This window comes from Hippoglossus hippoglossus, chromosome 5 (genome assembly GCF_009819705.1).
Source record: "Hippoglossus hippoglossus isolate fHipHip1 chromosome 5, fHipHip1.pri, whole genome shotgun sequence".
NCBI classification, from domain to species: domain Eukaryota; kingdom Metazoa; phylum Chordata; class Actinopteri; order Pleuronectiformes; family Pleuronectidae; genus Hippoglossus; species Hippoglossus hippoglossus.
In genome coordinates, this window is record NC_047155.1 from 1,684,836 (window position 1) to 1,703,609 (window position 18,774).

The 18,774-nt window shown below is 43.0% G+C and overlaps 2 protein-coding genes across 2 annotated transcripts; both read left to right on the forward strand.

Annotated features, from left to right (window-relative positions):
* Positions 1–1,328: 1,328 nt before the first annotated feature.
* On the forward strand, positions 1,329–8,334 carry pigu (phosphatidylinositol glycan anchor biosynthesis, class U). The gene is made up of 12 exons (XM_034586739.1): positions 1,329–1,516; positions 1,958–2,022; positions 2,500–2,559; positions 2,896–2,958; positions 3,549–3,658; positions 3,810–3,910; positions 4,134–4,231; positions 4,324–4,478; positions 4,922–5,065; positions 5,177–5,301; positions 5,910–6,052; positions 6,425–8,334. The coding sequence occupies exons 1-12, from the start codon at positions 1,387–1,389 to the stop codon at positions 6,536–6,538; spliced, it is 1,308 nt and encodes a 435-aa protein (XP_034442630.1). The 5' UTR covers positions 1,329–1,386; the 3' UTR covers positions 6,539–8,334.
* Positions 8,335–9,739: 1,405 nt separating this feature from the next.
* mcm2 (minichromosome maintenance complex component 2) lies at positions 9,740–18,693 on the forward strand. Its single transcript, XM_034585550.1, has 19 exons — positions 9,740–9,839; positions 11,003–11,205; positions 11,291–11,463; positions 11,922–12,188; positions 12,274–12,371; positions 12,864–12,985; positions 13,216–13,423; positions 13,534–13,668; positions 13,768–13,959; positions 14,074–14,167; positions 14,465–14,543; positions 14,955–15,126; positions 15,219–15,345; positions 16,112–16,224; positions 16,329–16,493; positions 16,607–16,681; positions 16,846–17,028; positions 17,409–17,564; positions 17,789–18,693. Exons 1-19 carry the CDS (start codon positions 9,834–9,836, stop codon positions 17,897–17,899), a joined length of 2,679 nt encoding a protein of 892 aa, XP_034441441.1. The 5' UTR covers positions 9,740–9,833; the 3' UTR covers positions 17,900–18,693.
* The last annotated feature ends 81 nt before the right edge of the window (positions 18,694–18,774 follow it).

Consider the following 18,774-nt stretch of genomic DNA (forward strand, 5'->3'; position numbering starts at 1 on the left):
AACTGCCACTGATATGTGGAGGCAGCTGCCTTTGATCCCAGACTGTTTGGAGGCAGCTGCCTTTGATTCCAGACTGTTTGGAGGCAGCTGCTTCTGTTGCCACTGTATGAGAGCAACTAAAGCTGTTTGTGATTTATTCAATGAGATACATTCCGGTTTATGGAAGTTTATTAGATAGTTTGGATCAGATCATTAGATAGTACAAATCAGTGGCAGTTTCTGTTGCCACCGGAAGTGCCTCTACGAGCTGCCGCTGCCACGACTCGCTGTCCCTCCCCCCGAACAACACTCTCTTCCGTTTCTGGAAAAACGAAAACGAAAGTGTCCATTAGCAGCGGTGAGCTTTTCCTGCCTCAGCGTGTCAGTGTAAAAGCTCAGCAACAACACCAACGAAGCTCCGTGAGGAAAATAAAATAAAACAAAAACATCATTTTATCAGATTTTTAATTGAGTTAATAACTGTACTTTGCATCAATATAACTGCCAGAGGTCAAGTAGCATTAGATCATAAATAAGAGCGATAATTTGTTTATGTATAAGTTTATTTCATTCATTGACCAAACAAAACCATTTAATTGCATGAAAAGGAGCAGAAATAAGAATAACCTTATATAATCTGCCCCTTCTTCACAAGACATTCATTAACAAAGCAGATAATTCAATACAATTTGAAATTAAAACACAGCCCCTCACAAACCTCTATTAGTTCCTAAGTTAATTCATTTTGAACAATTCATAAAAGCACACAAAATAATTTACCTGACACAACAAAAATGTATCAACACATTTCATTATATTTCCTCCACATACTGGCTTCAGTTGTTTTTTTAAAAAATATTTTTGTTTTAGGCTCTTTGGTTTCACACTGGTGCAACGTCTAAAGAAACAAATTAAGTTGGATCTGCTCAAAATCTATTTTCTGAGAACAGAAAAATAATTTGTACTTTAATGAATTTGGCTTTAATAAAAGCAAAACGTCCGTGTTTGATAAATCTAACTTTACAGCCTTTTGTACGTTGTGTTTTGCTCCGACACATAAAAAGTCCGGAGGGGAAAACATGCTGAGGTTTTGTTGTTCCGCTCTCTCCACACACACACACACACACACACACACACACACACACACACACACACACACACACACACACACACACACACACACACATTAAATACCATTCTCTGATTGTTAAATATTGATAAATCCTACAGAGACAATTAATAATAATAACATTAATAATCAATTAAATGACTCTTATTAATGATTGTAATTTTGTATTTGTCTTTATTTCCGTCAGAGACTCTTCTTCGGTTCTGTTTCTCCGGCGCAGTAACAGACTACATTTCCCGTCGTGCCTCTCGCGGGGCGGAGAGCGCTTCCCTGTCAAGATGGCGGCTCCTTTGACGCTGCTGCTGCTCGTGGCTGTTACCCTCCGCGCTGCCCTCTTCAGGGCCGGGCTGACGGAGCTCATCTCGGGGAGGGTGGAGGTGGTGTCGCCGCTGACCGCCTGGAAGAGAGGTAAGCGGGGCTGCGGCCGCTTCCCGGGCCCGGGGCAGCCGCTGAGTCCCCGCAGCGGCCGCTTCCTCCTCACCCGGTGACAGTGGACCACAAACCGGTTCAGCTGCAGTGTGTGTGTGTGTGTGTGTGTGTGTGTGTGTGTCATATAAAACCAGTCTGTGGATCTCTGTTGGAGGAACATTGATGTTTTTTGTGTAAAGGGATTGACTCTCTCTACACGCACACAGACACACACATGCTACTGTAGTGTGTCAGCTGCAGTGAAACACCACGGCCCATCATGAATTGTTCATTAGGCAGCTGCTGCAGCAGGAAGTTGCATCATGACAACGAGGCTGTAGCTGCTTGTGTACAGAGACGGGATGTGATGTGATGACCAGAGCTGAAAAATGTGACTTTGTCTTTGTGTGACATTTTGTTTGTGTGTCCGTTTGTTTGCAGTGGTTGAAGGTTTGGCTCTGCTGGATTTGGGCGTCTCACCGTACTCTGGAGATGTTTTCCATGAGGTGAGAGGTTCTCACAAGCGTGCACGACATGTATGACCACAGGGCGATTTACACCGTGACTAGTAATCTTCTTAAATAATAAAGGAAAAAGTCAATTAACGAGCAGTTCCTTGTCGCAAAGATGCAAAAACAACATAATTTATCATCTCTAACAAGGAAATCCAACATGGTTTGAAGTAGAGTTTATGTAATAACAATACTGCAGAAGTTTTCATTGCAATTTTACTGTTACGCGACCACAAAGCATAAACTTTTTAAAAACACATACAGTGAATGTTCTAAGTGAATGATTTGTATTGCTTTTCTGTTTTGTTGCTTTATTCAAATGTAGCGAAATCGACAACTTAATTATTAAGTGTCAAAAGATCTTAATTTGACCTGAGCCTGCATTCGTTTGCATGTTTCCACACAGTTCCACCACCAACACGCTGACGTCTATATGAACATGTTCTATGAATCCTTTTCTCTTCCCTTCAGACTCCTCTCATCATTTACCTCTTCCACTTCCTGGTGGACTATGCTGAGATAACATTTATGGTGAGTGGGACCACAAGAAACATCAGTTTCGTGTTTTTCTGAGCCAGAGTAGAAGTCACGTTGAAGTGTGGATATTTCCCACACGATCCGGTATGAATACAAGTAAACATTTCTTTGTTTGGCTGGAATATGAATGAGATTTTAGAACGAGATGCAAATCTTTCATATCTTCTCTGATAAATATGATGAAAGCTCAGCGACTTTGTGACGCTGACTTCGTTGATGCCAGATTTATTATTCCAGTGATTTGTATTGAAGAATGTTTGTGTTTTTTTTTTTATATTGTCGTTATATTTCAGAGACTGTTGCTGACTCTTTGTGGTTGTGTCTCTTCAGTTAGCAGATGTGATCACTGCTGTGGCACTTTACTTGGCAGTGAAGGACTACAACAAACAAGTGGTAAGAAAATAGAAAAATGGGCAAATCAAATAATGTAATACTAATTATAATATTTAATCGAGTCAATATTATTTGCTTTTTTCTATATTTCCTCTCGTGTACGTACTTGAATGTCTTTTTGGTGAATTTTATTTTAATCACATAGCTTTTTTTCCACATAAAAGTGACCAAACTATGTCCGGTGAATTATATATTTTACGCAGATAGAGTTGTTACCCCTTTCACTTTAAAACTAGAAGGTTCTTGGTTCAAATCCCGAATTTGCATGTTCTCCCCGTGTTTGCGTGGGGTTTTCCAGGGTTCTCCAGTTTCCGCCCACAGTCCAAAGACACGCAGACTGAGGTTAGGTTGATTGGAGACTCTAAACTGAGTGTTGGTGTGAATGTGCGCAGCTCTACTATAATAATAATTATATTTAATTATATTATTTATATAAAAATAACTAATATTGAGGACACATTTAGGTGTGTAGTGTGTATCCTGTCTGTCAGCCAGTGGCAGATGAGCAGCGGGTGGATTGTAGCTTTGGTTGCTGTGTGTGTCTCTGTCCATGTCCTCAGATATTTGACGTGTTGTAGATGCTGTTTCAGTTCAGAAAACAGAAATCTGCTTTGGACGCCGACCGCTACCCCCTCGACTGTCTGGAGCTCATCAGGAGCCCCAAGGAAATGTACTACATCCCCCTGAAAGTAGCCATGTTGTAAGTACCATGTTCCAAGTTTAGTTTTCACTAACCCTTATACGTTTACTGTTATGTTGTGTACGTATGTCACAAAAAATAACTGGTGACTAATCTTCCAACCTAAAACGTGAAGTTTTACTCTTCTTCATTCTTGTCCTGTTCTTCACAGTTATCTGTTGAACCCATTCACCATCCTCTCCTGCGTCGCCATGTCAACCTGCGGCCTGAACAACGCCGTCATCGCCCTCTTCATCCTCTCTACGATAAAGGGTACAGTCGGATTTAAACCACGTCGGGATTATTCTGTCTGAATGTCACCCTCAGTTTTTTGCTGCTTCACTGATTATAAATCTTTGAGCTGCTTTTAGTGTCTAAAAATAAATGTTGTCCTCGGGCATTTTGCAGATTCTCCTCTACAGCAACTTTTAAAATAACAGAAAAAACAAAAAAATATTATTTTATTTGTATTAATTTGTGTAATTCTGTGTTGCAGGAAATGTTTTGCTTAGTGCCATATTTCTGTCCCTGGCTACGTATCAGTCCATCTATCCTCTGACTCTGTGCGCTCCGGCTCTGCTGTATTTGATGCAGGTATGTTGTGTGTGAATGGAACTGAATCTGATTGTAGTTTCCTAGATTTGTGTTAAATTTAAACTCGCATTCCCACGTCTGTGTTTCTCCAGCGACAGTACATCCCTGTGAACTTTCGACGGGCCGGCTTCTGGTGGTTTATCGCACAGTACGCCTTCATGTACCTGGGCAGCCTGTTCGTCATCGTCGGCCTCTCCTTCTTCCTGCTCGGCTCCTGGGATTACCTGCCCTCCGTCTACGGCTTCATGTGAGTGTTAAACAGAAGGTGGAAGGTTCCCTGTGGGAGGTTTTGACCTCTAATGGTGCAGCTGTTTTAGAGGTTCCCTGTTGTGTTCGTGTTGTGCATGAGGACTCGCATGCAGCTGCAGATATACTGTGAAGAGCAGCCTCACAAAGGCTGAAATAACCATTCCCACTTGCTGCCCCTGAGATGTGATTGCTGGTACAACAGAGAACGCATACCTCCACCAAGGCGTATTCCCTTTAAGGAACCATAATGCTCCATAGGATGAAAACAACAGTAACAAAATAAATTATGATGAATGACAAACAACTCCTGCTCGAGATAAATACAGTTTCTGCAAAGATAAACCTTACTGACCTGTTTACTTCTCCACACGTCCCCTGTTCTGTGATTGTTGTCTCTTTGTTGTCCTTGTGTCACCCTGTCTGTTTTCCGTCCCTCTCCAGTCTCTCAGTTCCAGACCTGACCCCCAACATCGGCCTCTTCTGGTATTTCTTCGCCGAGATGTTTGAACACTTCCGCCTCTTCTTCCTCTGCGTCTTTCAGATCAACATTTTCTTCTACACCATCCCGCTGTCCATCAAACTCAAGTACGTCCTCTGTCTTATCCTTAACATTGTCCGTCCTTCAGAGTTAATACAGAGCTGCTGTCCCTTCGTCGACTTCACTCTAATGTGTGTGTGTGTGTGTGTGTTTTGCAGGGAGCATCCAGTGTTTCTGATATTCATGCAGTTGGCTGTGATCTCCATCTTTAAGTCTTACCCCACAGTGGGAGACATCGCTCTCTACATGGCCTTCCTCCCCGTCTGGAGTCACCTGCACAGATGTGAGTTTATTAAATGCAGATGTTGAATATTCAGTAGAAGTTGTGTGGAGGCTAATGTGTTGAAATGTACGGTAACTAAAGGTGAATTTTTGGGTCCTAATTGAGGCAGTTAACACTTAAATTGTCCTAAATGACGAAGCTGCATCGAGCGACAATGTGAAAATGAGATCAGGTAGAATTGAATTTATCCAGAAAGAGGTTCTTGTGCCAAAGATGCTCATAGAAAAAATACATATAGTTACTGTACGTAGGGAGCTGGTGATTCAGGTCAATTTAAGTATCTGTGCAGAAACTTTAAATTAATATGTTGAAATCATAACCTGCAGTTGTTGGTATAACAACACAGATTATTTGAGCCATTAAATTGATAATTTTTACCAGATTTAATGGAAATTCATCCAACGTTTGTGAAAATATTTCACTCTGGACCAAATCATATGAATCACATTTAGTATTTTCCATTAAATTACCATTTTGTCCATTATTACCTTTTTAATGTTGTTTACCTCTATAAACTAAAATCAATCAAACAAATGCTCATTGAACCAGTGAAAGATATAATCTCCAGACAATAATAGAAACTCTCTCTCCTTGTTACTCTTGTTCAGTCTTGAGGAACATCTTCCTGGTGTCCTGCGTCCTGTTGGCCTGTTCCGCGTTGTTCCCGGTTCTCTGGCACCTCTGGATCTACGCCGGCAGCGCCAACTCCAACTTCTACTACGCCATAACGCTCCTGTTCAATGTGGCCCAGGTACGACCTCCTGTCTGATGTCGTCTATAGACCAGGCAACAATATGAAACTTTTTTAACCTTAAACCAGCAGCTTGATTGAACTGAGTTTGATGGTTTCGGTGACTTGGGACGTTTCCAATATCTCTGATCGCCCACGTTTTTTAAAATCGAATAAGAATTGAAACTCATGACTGATCGATTAAAGTCTCCACACGAAAACAAATTCCTCGCTCATACATGGAGCCGAACACAATTAATCACCACATGTTACATAGTGTTGCTTTAATTCGTTCTTCTTTATGATTTGCTAATACCCTAATTTATTTGAATCACTCCTGTTATTAAACACTGTGAATGACTCTGTCTGGTTCCATCATTTATTTCCCCTCAGATTCTGCTGGTGTCTGATTATTTCTATGCCTTCCTGAGGAGAGAGCACCACCTCACCTACGGGCTGTACCTGAAGAGGAAAGATGGCTCTGAGGCGACGCTGGTGCTCAAATAAAACACCCACTCACTCACATCCTCGGCCTGAGAGGAAGAAACTGCTCGACGTCTCACTTTCCCTCAAAGCGGACGAACACAAAGAAAAGACTTCTAAAGTCGAACTGGTTCTCAGACAGAACATCGACCCGCGTGCAGAACGTGTGTCTGGTACAAATTCATATGCAAACAACAGAACTACATCATATAACGGACTCATGCAGATGTTGGATGTGGTGAAACATCTCCACCCTCTTTACTCTTTCACTTGTGTGAAAGCTTCAGTCCACCTGGATCCTACAATGCTTGTATTTTGAAGTCTCCTCTTTGGTTGCAGCCACTCCCGAAGAGTTTTATTTTGAAGTAGTGTTTATCCTGCAGCTCCGTCCTGGACAGCTTTTATTTTGAAGCACCAACTCCCATGCACTGTCCCTCTGCAAGGCTTTTACTTTGAAGTATTGTTCCTCTTTCAACACTTAAGAAGAAAATTGTAAAAATGTGGTAAACTGCTGACATGATCATTCCTGATAATTTACAGCTCTCCCACACACATTTTCTTTTTGTGTTCACACTGGAACTCATACGCGGACAGGATGAAGAAATCTTTTATTTTGAAGGGTTTTGTCTGGAAGCCTCTTTCATCTCTTTCATGTTTCTCACGTTGTTTGCACTGTTTGTTTTTCTCTCTCAAAGTTTCCTCATTAATTAACAAACTCTAGATCGTCAAACTCACCTCATCGTGGTACATAAACCGAAACACTACCAGGGGCAGTGATCGATTCAGCCACACACACACACACACACACACACACACACACACACACACACACACACACACACACACACACACACACACACACACACATCACTAAAACCCAGATTTTTCTCTTTCTAGTTTACCGTGAGCGCGTCGGACAAAGACGACAGTGAATGTGTCTTAAATAAATAAAGTGCTTCAGAATCTGTGGAGAGAAGAAACAGATTTTAGTTTTCTGGACCAAGTTAAAGAAACTGGTTCTGCAGCGGCCTTGTGTTTACCACTCGTCAAAATTACAGCTTTGTAGCATTAGAGTTTTGGCTCATAATGTGCCAACAAACATAACTAATCATTTATTTGGTTTTATTTGTTATTGGGAAACGTTTATATCAGAAACATTTTCTCCCTCAGTCGACACAACCTCAAAAACGTCTTGATTTAAACACTATCATTTCCATTTCCACAACACTAACTCCATCATTAACGTAAGAGTCAACTCTTCAGAGCCGCTAAATTCCCGACAGGTGATATTTTTTTATCTTGTCCTCAGAAGATATTAACTTGTGCGTAAAGATAATTTAATAAAATCTCTTACAAGGTTTATTTTCACTTTAGAATGTCATATTATAAAATCCTTGCTGCTCTTCTACAGACACGCGATTAACTTCATATTTAGGTCATTTATCTTGTGAGCACAAGATAAGAAAATATCACCTGTCGACGGACGGGACTTTTATTGTGGCCCACGTCGTTCAAACTGCTCATTTGTTCCAGCTGAAGGTCATCGTGGCGTTTTGATACCAATCCGTGAAAAATAAGTTGTGATATTTATTTATTTCCTGCACTGAAAACTTTGCAATGAGATTTCATTTTTTCTTTTCTTTGTTTTTGTTATCTGAGATCAAATCAGGAACTCTTCAGTTTTTGATACTGTAAATACTAATGTGATTTGTTTTGTTACAGATATTTAAGTGCAGGCGTGAAAGGGATGATGGTAAATTTGATGAATGAATGACCATGATGTCACAAATGATGATTATTAAACTTGAGGTGTTGGTTTAGTCCTGTTGTCTGTTTTTTTTAAACACCACATATAAGTTGCTGTGATTACATTTTTTTGTCACATTGAAGTCGTACTTGTGCAGTATTCAACAATTTAATCATATCAGAAATTTTTGAATTTAGAGAAATACGACAACTGATTTATGAGTTGTTGAATGTTTGATTTCAGCTGAACGACCTTAATTATATCACAACTTCACAATTTGTCTGTTTCTATTTAGCATTTTAGGAGAATAAACTTAAAATTTCATGATTAAAATCTAAAATATATGTGGGAGTACATCTAATTATCACTGTAGGTACAAACGACTGCCTCTACAAAATGCCCTGTGTAGATGAATTGGTGAATATCGTTCATCAGAATGAGATTTAGTGAAGATGAAATTCCTTGTCGTTAACGCAGCGTGATGATCAGTGCACTTTGAAGAGATTGTGATGAAAACTGTTCAGAGCGAGAAACTCGTTTCTCACAGTCAGCTGGATTTGATGGATCAGAGGATTTTGTTTTATTTAAGATATTTCAACTTTATTCTTAAAATGTTAAAGGAAATTTCTTTCATCATCATGTCTGACACTGAACTGGAGCTCTGTGAGGCTGCAGCCCACATACGTCTGTTTATGTGAGTTTATACATACTCTTACTTTAGTGAGTCATCAAGCAACACAAACAATAACACAAAGTACAGCTGTGGCTGATGGCAGCTTCATTTCTTTTTTAAATGATCTTTAATATGTTTTCACCACTGACTGATTTAGTATAAACAGTCACATCTCAGTTAATAACTCTTATCACAGATCAGGATGAAATGTAATAACTTTGTTCAATCAGATCTTTCAAACTACTGAGGACTTTAAAAATGTAGATGTTTACAGAAATGTTTCCTAAAACACCCACTGTATTATATTTAATACTCGTTTTCAATATCAAAATAAAGTACTGAATTCAGTCCTTATGTTCTGCTTCAATTCAGCAAATATTCATTTTAAAATATTAGTAAAAATATTAAATAGTTTAAAACTGGTGTATCTTTTACCCAGACGTGTTGTAATCGAGATGTTTTATGGTGTAATTTGTATAAAAAAAACGAAGAAATGTTGATAGAGGAACTTTTTGGGACGTTTCCTTTAAATAAAGTGATTCCAAATATTCCCGGGAAAAAATAGAACACGTCACAGTCCCCGCCCGTCCGGTCACGCCCAGAAAAGGTACGTTTGTTTTGCCTTCACGCCCGGCGCCGCTGTCACTCACACGTGTTACTACGACACCGCCCGGACGAGCCTGACCGAGGGCACGAGTAAACCAAGCGCACCCTTCTTCCAGACCCCGCCCCCGTGGAACGAATCGACGAATCAGGACACGAGACGTCAGAGTCCTCGCTGAATATTCATTACTTTTCGCGGGCTTTCACTGTCACGTGGTGGTTTCGCGCGAAAAGCGAGTCCCGGCCGGAAGAAGAAGTTTGTGCAGAAGCGACAGAAACAGACGCAGCAGCGAAACATGGCGGTGAGTGAAACCCTGTGAAAACAGATGATTATTAATATTATTCACGTGTTGGATGCAGGAGACAGAAGAGAATCGAGCTGTTCATGTGATGGATGAGTGAGAACCCAGCTCCATGCGTGGACTTCACTTCTGAGGCGGAACAATAGAAACACGGAGTCAAAGATTCTGTCAGAAATGTGGATTCTAACGTTTTTAAGGTTTTAAATTCTCACAATAACTTTTATTAGAACATCGGGCTCGTTTATCTGTCAACACGTGTTTGTTCGTGTTCGATGTTCGCAACGAGCACAGCTGACATGTGGTTAATAAGAACAAAGCGAACAAGGTATCAAACAATAAAACACCTAAACATCCTATTAAATAAGGTTATCGTCTCCCACATGGAGCCACAGTGACTGTTCTTTAGCTAACCCCTCCGGACTTTATTATTTCTAACGTTTCCTCTTCATCCTGATACTTTGATGACCTCATTTCACAACATACTATTTCACTTTCACAGTTTCTTCCACCTCCATCAGTTTGTTTTAGCCATAGATGTTAATACCTGTGACAGATGTTCATCATACAACTACTGAATCGATGCTGTTGAGTTTACGGTAAAATGAACTTGTGAGGTGTTAATATTCGTGGACGATCCTTAAACGTACACATAACTCCAACTTGTGTACTTATTGTACTTGTATGTATTTCGGTGCGGTCGTTATTCTCATTGAACTCCTTCCAGACTAAACAAAGGAAACGTCACAAGTTCAAAATACATTTAAACACGGAAAGAATAACACACGAGAGAAACTCTGTAGAAATACACGTTTGTTTGAATCTATGATGCCACAATTTAAAAAACTATAATACAGAGTGTAATAACAATATTATTTATTCCAACACATGGACATTTAAATGTTGAATTGGAGCAAACTTTGTAAAATCGGCAACATAACGAGAAACTGTCAGTAACAAATGAGACGAGGGCAAAATACAGTCTCTTATAATATCAAATAAACTGTCAATTATATTAATATCTTAGAAAAACCTAGAGCCATACTTTTATAAACACATTGAAAACGATGGTGCGCTGTATCAGCTCCACAGTTCCAGTAGATCACATCCTGTTCTGGTTTCGGGATGAAAATTATAAACTAAAAGTATTTTTGTTTTTTTGGCAGGATTCCTCCGAGTCGTACCACATGGCCACCAGCCCCAGCCGAGCCTCCAGGAGAGGAGACCTGACGTCCAGCCCGGGACGAGACCTGCCTCCTTTCGAGGATGAGTCGGAGGGGCTGCTGGGAGACGGAACCCTGCCCGGAGAAGAGGAGGTGGAAGAGGAGGACGGAGATGGGGAGGAGCTGATTGGGGACGGGATGGAGAGGTGAGGACCGGGCTGTGTTCAGAAGTCCAACATCAGATTACCTGTTTGTTCTGTTAAACACCACCAACTCCTTGGCTCTCGTCAGGGATTACCGTGCCATCCCGGCGCTGGATCAGTACGAGGCAGAGGGTCTGGACCTGGACGATGAGGATCTGTCGGAGCTGTCGCCTGGAGCCCGGGCCGCCGCCGAAGAGGCGATGAGTAGGAGGGACAGGGAGCAGGGCGTCAGCGGGCGCCTGAGGAGAGGACTGCTCTACGGTGAGGAGTGAACCGATGTTTGTGGAGGGAGGAGCTTTAAGGTGATTTAGGGCAGAAGTTTCAATACTGGGGACGTCCTGGTGAGCTGGAGGGGAACGGTTCTCCAGTTATGTGTTCCACATACGGAAAGAGGTTTCTGGAATGATTCGATAGATTTAAGCATAAGATTTATACAGATTTATACCTTGTTTTAACAAGCATTAGCATTAAACTGCGTGAAAACATGTTCAGTACAAATTACGTGCAAACTGATCTTAAGCTCCTTGGACCTTTTCTTCAACATGAACGTGGTTTTAGTTTTTACAACATCACCACTGTTAATGATTCTACTTTTCCAAAATGTTGACCAACGTAGGCTTGAAACCCTCGAGGGAGAAGGTACAGCTAACACACAGCAGACCGATGTGTGTGTAGAAGTGAACGAGGCAAACGTACTCATTTCTTCTTCCTTCCTCCAGACAGCGAAGATGAAGACGACGAGCGACCGGCGGCTCGGCGAAGGCGAATGGCCGAGCGTGCAGCGGAGGGCGTTGACGGAGAGGATGAGGAGATGATCGAGAGCATCGAGAACCTGGAGGACATGAAGGGCCACACGGTGAGGGAGTGGGTCTCCATGGCGGCTCCCAGACTGGAAATCTACAACCGCTTCAAGAACTTCCTGCGAACCCACGTGGACGAGAACGGCCACAACGTCTTCAAGGAGAAGATCAGCGACATGTGCAAAGGTAGCCGAGGTTTTCTTCAACGATAAAACCCAAACATGTTGATGAAGGATTTTTTAAACGAACGAACCTGCATCTGTTATTTCAGAGAACAAGGAAAGTCTGGTGGTTAACTATGAAGATCTCGCTGCCAGAGAACACGTGTTGGCCTATTTTCTACCAGAGGCTCCGACTGAGATGTTGAAGGTGGGTTGAGTTTATTTTTTCCTCTTGATGAACTTAAATTAACTTTGTACGAATCCAAACGCTGCAGCAGTCCAGACGAGACCAGTGTCGACACTTTGGTGCAGACTAAAGAATCAGTGTGAGGCTTCATCAGCACTAGAACGCTGAGGTTTTAAAATGCATCTCTGCTGCTACTTTTATGTATCCACACTACTCCAGAGTTTTTCAAGCATCTTTATCTGGGAAGTTTGGAAACTCTGGAGCTGCTTCCTGTTTTGATTACTGCTGCGGAGCTAAAACGCTCGTGTGGATGAAGGTCATCGTAAACTTTTAAATTTAAAACCTTCCAACTATAAAAGCGTCTGTTGTTCCTCAGGCTTTTTCCAAACGTCAATGTAAGCATGTATGAAAACACGAAATAATTTCAGCTATAAACCAAACAACAGTTGTAAAATAAATCTAACGTAAGATTCGATAAAACCGACCCGATCGTGTCTCTGCCTTTTCCGTCAGGTTTTTGATGAAGCAGCCAAAGAAGTGGTTCTGGCCATGTACCCGAAATACGGCCGCATCGCCCACGAGATCCACGTCCGCATCTGCAACCTGCCGCTGGTCGAGGACATCCGCTCACTCAGGTAAAGTTTTACTCTTCATACTAATTTATGTCTTAAGGAAATAAATGTTCGCCTGATTTTTCCATCATTCTTCTTGTAACTGTAAAAAATATGAATGTGGCACTAAAAGATCTTCGATTTAAAAATACTCAGTTTTATCATAAATAATGAAAGAAAGAAGAAATGAATAAAATTTCAGCTGCATCAGATTCATCCTCCTCCTCCTCCTCCTCCTCCTCCTCCTCCTCCAGGCAGCTGCACCTGAACCAGCTGATCCGGACCAGCGGTGTGGTGAGCAGCTGCACCGGGGTCCTCCCTCAGCTCGGCATGGTCAAGTACAACTGTAACAAGTGTAACTTCGTGCTGGGGCCCTTCTTCCAGTCCCAGAACCAGGAGGTGAAGCCGGGCTCCTGTCCCGAGTGTCAGTCCCAGGGGCCCTTCGAGATCAACATGGAGGAGGTGAGCGCGAACGTGTGGCGTGATGTCAATCCCCTCTGTCGTGTATCTACCAATGAGGAGGTTGTTGTCATTTTGTTTCTGTGAATTAACCAGTCGTCCTCCTCCTGCAGACAGTTTACCAGAACTACCAGAGAATCACCATCCAGGAAAGTCCCGGTAAAGTGGCCGCCGGGCGCCTCCCTCGCTCCAAAGACGCCATTCTGCTGGCCGACCTTGTCGACAACTGCAAACCTGGAGACGAGATTGTGAGTCTGTTTTTGAAAAGGATCAATAATCGAAACAAACTTTTTGATTCTACTGTGGAAAATAGAGACTAAACTTGATGTTTTCCCTCGTCCATTCAGGAGCTGACAGGAATCTACCACAACAACTACGATGGCTCCCTGAACATGGCCAACGGCTTCCCGGTGTTCGCCACGGTCATCCTGGCCAACCACATCACCTGCCGCGACGATGGGGTCGCCGTGGCCGAGCTGACGGACGAAGACGTCAAGGCCATAGTGACGCTGTCCAAGGACGAGCGCATCGGAGAGAGGGTGAGGGGTGCAGCTCGAGACGTGTGATATTAAAGCACCAATTGAGACGCAGATCGGTCACCAGTGTAACGATCGCTGCTGCACACGTGATCTCTGACTCGTTTCCTGTTGCAGATCTTTGCCAGCATGGCTCCGTCCATCTACGGTCACGAGGACATCAAGAGAGCTCTGGCTCTGGCGCTGTTCGGAGGAGAGCCCAAAAACCCAGGTAAAGATACTACTCCACATATGAGCGGGTCAGAAATCTGGTCTGTACGGGGAACTCGTCATAGTTTCGATATTACGACTGCATCCACAGTTTTCAAACCCCAAAGTCTTTGTAAACGCTGCTGGTCTCGTTTTAGTTTGAAAACTCTGGGGTTGTGTTTTTTCGTCCGAAGGAACAGAAACTGAGACTTTTAGAAAACGATGGCGCCCACGTTCTCCTCCTGATTGGCTCTTATCGGTCACATGACTCGACTACAAGCAGTGAGTGCAACACTAAACGCTCTTTTTCTTTTTCCAGGTGGGAAACACAAGGTGCGTGGAGACATCAATATTCTTCTGTGTGGAGACCCGGGAACAGCCAAGTCCCAGTTCCTCAAGTACGTGTGTTACAGTGCGTGTGTGTGTGTGTGCGTGTGTGTGTGTGTGTACAAGTAACGCTGAAGTAAATATTGAATATAATAAGTTGAATTACAGTGCTTCAATTAGTCTTGTTTCAGGTTTGCTACACAGGGACAGAAAAACAGATTTAACTGTTAATTTGAGTTGGTGTACCTAATAAACTGGTCACTGACAGTATGTGGTCAACAACAATAACTACTAATAATAACTAATAACTGGCAGAAGTTGTGCACTGACGTGTTAAACCTAAAGAGTAAAATAACAAATAAAACAATTGTTAATGTTTAAATGAGGAAGGGAAAAATAGATGAGATTCAAAATAAATCCAATTATCAAAGTTATTGTAGGATGACGGTAGAAACTGAATCCTGACGTGTTTTTCTCTGCAGATACGTGGAGAAGGTGTCGAGTCGCGCCGTCTTCACCACCGGTCAGGGAGCGTCTGCCGTCGGGCTGACCGCCTACGTCCAGAGACACCCGGTGAGCCGGGAGTGGACGCTGGAGGCCGGAGCGCTGGTGCTGGCCGACCGCGGCGTCTGTCTGATTGACGAGTTCGATAAGGTGAGCTGCGCGTGACCGGGCGGGAACTGAACCAAACCTAATTCACCCTTTACTAAGACAAACGTGAAACCAGACGTTCCTCTGTGCTGCAGATGAACGACGCAGACCGGACGAGTATCCACGAGGCCATGGAGCAGCAGAGCATCTCCATCTCTAAAGCCGGCATCGTCACCTCGCTGCAGGCCAGGTGCACCATCATCGCCGCCTCCAACCCGATCGGTACGTAACTCAGTCTGAGAATAACAAAATCACATCGTCCACGTCTGTAGTTCACCTTGAAGCTGAGGAGGATGAACTTTTAAAGGAACATGTCCTTGTTTTATTTTTTATTCGCTCTGCTCTTTTCAGCAAAGTTGTTGTTTGTGTTAACATGTCTTCTAAAGACATCAAGAAAACCGCAAGATAAATGTCTGTTTTCTGAAGCGATTTAAAAAGAAGATTCAGAGTTTTAAAGTCTCAGATTCATCAGGTTCGTCCATGACTCTGAAAAAAACCTGCGACCTTCAAGCCGTCAGCGTTTCGTTAGAGCCGCGAGGTTCCAGCTCGAGGACGTCAGACGGTCGCTCAGAGATGTAATCTGAGGCCGGGGACATGAAGTGCTTCAGACATAATGAGGACAATCAAATCAAATCAAATCTAAAACCACTTTAAAAAGACGTGAGATACGACATCTTCTCTCGGGCTTTTGTTAGAAGTTTGTACAATATAGAGTCTGGGAAGTGAGTTTTGATTTATCGAAGGTCAGAGGTCGTTCCAGAAGTGTAATCCTGAGGAAGTTAAAGAGCAGATGACAGAGTCAGAATCTCTAAGTTAAAATTGAAGGAGTTCTTAAAGTGTCACTGAGACGGTAGAAACGAGACATTGAAGGTTTCGGACTGAAAGACGTTTATCAGCCGGTAGATGACTGGAGGATTTATAACAGAGAGCGGACGTCTCTCTGTTCTCGTCTCGTTCTCTTGAGTAACAGCTGATGTGTTTCCTGCAGGCGGCAGGTACGACCCCTCCCTGACCTTCGCTGACAACGTGGACCTGACGGAGCCAATCGTGTCGCGTTTCGACGTGTTGTGTGTCGTCCGAGACACTATCGACCCCGTGCAGGTACACGCCCCCTTTATCTCTTTTCTTTTTAAAGATTCTGTCCAGATTTAGATGGTTTACATCCACAAATCCTTCTCACCACTCTCCCGTTCGGCTCGTGACAGGACGAATTGCTGGCTCGCTTCGTGGTCGGCTCCCACATCAAACATCACCCCAGCCACAAGGAAAGGGGTGTGGCCTTAGAGGAGGTGGTTCTGCCCAACACGTCCGACGTGCCGCCGATTCCCCAGCAGCTGCTGAAGAAGTACATCATCTACTCCAAAGAGCGGGTACGACCACGCAGACCCTGAACAGTCACCGTCATGTTCATCACACACACGACTGTTGGTCTTTAACCAGTTTGACCAGTGGAAATTTAAAATCTGCACCTTTTGATCTGCAGATTCATCCCAAACTGAACCAGATGGATCAGGACAAGGTGGCTCGTATCTACAGTGAACTCCGCAAAGAGTCGATGGTGAGTCCTCTGAACATTTCCACCTTTCACTGAGAAGAAATTCCACAAAAATCGAATGTGAGGAGAGTAAATCATAGAATTTAAGGTCGTGTATATTTGTGTGGTTGTGATTTTCCGTTGCTCCTTTGAGAATCAGTAACGTCTCATTGATGTTCGACCAACAGGCGACAGGCAGCATCCCCATCACCGTCCGTCACATCGAGTCCATGATCCGAATGGCCGAGGCCCACGCCAAGATCCACCTGAGGGACTACGTGCTGGAGGACGATGTCAACATGGCGATCAGGGTGATGCTGGAGAGCTTCATCGACACGCAGAAGTTCAGCGTCATGAGGAGCATGAGGAAGGTTCGTGGTTTCTCACTGTCGCAGATGAATCAGGGTCTCAGAACTTTAACTCTGTTTTAATCTCAACAACCAGGTGTGAAATATATATTTTTTTATTTTTGATGTGAATCATTTTTCACAGTCATTCTCTCATTTCCATCACAAATAAATATCAATAAATCTGCTTGGAAATCATCAATAAAACACAATCTTTATTCCTGCAGAATTTGCCCGAGAACGTTCAGTTTAAGTTTTCTTGAGTCTCTCTGTTGATCCAGTGATGTTGTCGTCTGTGTTTCCGCTGCAAACAGGAAGTGGTATTTCTGAGAGTACGAACGAGTACAGATGAAAATAGGGTGGGTCAGTTTGTGTCTAACGTTCATTAATCTGTTTCCTCGCAGACGTTCGCTCGTTATCTCGCCTTCCGCAGAGACAACAACGAGCTGCTGCTCTTCATCCTCAAGCAGCTGGTGGCCGAGCAGGTCTCCTACCAACGCAACCGCTACGGCGCCCAGAACGACACCATCGAGATTCCAGAGAAGGAGCTGCAGGATAAGGTAACGAGGAATCACATGGTCACGTAGTGTAGATACTTTACTCGGCGTGTTCCCAGGTCAGAGACTCGTCACGGATACGTGTGAGAATGGGACTTCTTCGTGACATCCCTGATCAGTTGACGTTATACGATGCAGAATAATTTTCACACAATACTTTACTGCTCACAGTAAGAAAGGATTACAAGTTCTAATCGTCTCTTTTTGTCCTCCTCTTCCTCCTGCAGGCGAGACAGATCAACATCCACAACCTGTCTGCGTTCTACGACAGCGACCATTTCCGCTCCAACAAGTTCAGCCACGATGGCAAAAAGAAACTGATCCTGCAGCAGTTTTAAGTTTTCTGTCCTCTTCCTCCTCCTCCTCCTCCTCCTCCTCCTCCTCTTCCTCCCTAACAGTGTTTCGTGAACTCAATTTCTGGGCCCGTCTCTGGGCATCGTTGTAGAAAACAGTGCTTGTGGTTTTCATCATGTCGGAGTCGGACGCGTCACAAATGAGATGTTTCCTTTGGGCTCTAAAGTGATTGAAAATGTCTGAAGAGAGAAAAGGAGCTGGGAGGAGTCGGTTTTCACCCAATCACAGCTCGGCGTGGACAACAGACGAGGAATTTGGTTTGACCATAAGATGTGCTGACAAAAGCGATGGAGGAAACGGAAGCAGCTGATTCTTCCCAGATGATGATGTACGGTTTCCAGCGGCTTATTTAAAGGGTTGGTAATAACTGGGAATGAATAAGTAGACGTGTGTTCAGGACGTGAAAGGTTCAGTTCATGTTTCTACCTGATGTTACGCTGCATCGCCACAAATTAAAGGAAGAGTGGATCTGAAATCAGAGGCAGCGTTCAGTAAAAATACAGAATTAAATGAGAATTTAATGTTTCAGAAAAATATGCTGACCCTCTGTTTTCTGTCTGTATCTGTCCCCACGAGGGGCCGAATGTAAATAAATGTACATGTTTTTGTCCGTGTTGTCATAGAAACAGACTTCTTCTCATTTTGGTGGAAGTTCGAGATTAGAACATAAAAAGATCTTGTGTGTTAAAACGAACCCGTGTTTAATGTTTCTACTGTGGAAATTCACTTGAAGTTGGATTGTTGGTGTTTTGATATTAAACTTGTTTGTTTAACTTCTTAAAATTCTGCTCTGCATCATTCAGTGTCATTCACAAAACATTTTATTCCTAAAAAAATATGAAAACAATACTTTTTGATG

Coding starts and splice junctions, on each gene's coding strand:
- mcm2 (XM_034585550.1), top strand. Junction 12,189..12,273: donor GATCAGCGACATGTGCAAAG/GTAGCCGAGGTT, acceptor CTGTTATTTCAG/AGAACAAGGAAAGTCTGGTG. Junction 12,986..13,215: donor GAGGACATCCGCTCACTCAG/GTAAAGTTTTAC, acceptor CTCCTCCTCCAG/GCAGCTGCACCTGAACCAGC.
- pigu (XM_034586739.1), top strand. CDS start 1,387: ATGGCGGCTCCTTTGACGCTGCTGCTGCTCGTGGCTGTTACCCTCCGC. Junction 2,023..2,499: donor CTGGAGATGTTTTCCATGAG/GTGAGAGGTTCT, acceptor TCTTCCCTTCAG/ACTCCTCTCATCATTTACCT. Junction 6,053..6,424: donor TCCTGTTCAATGTGGCCCAG/GTACGACCTCCT, acceptor ATTTCCCCTCAG/ATTCTGCTGGTGTCTGATTA.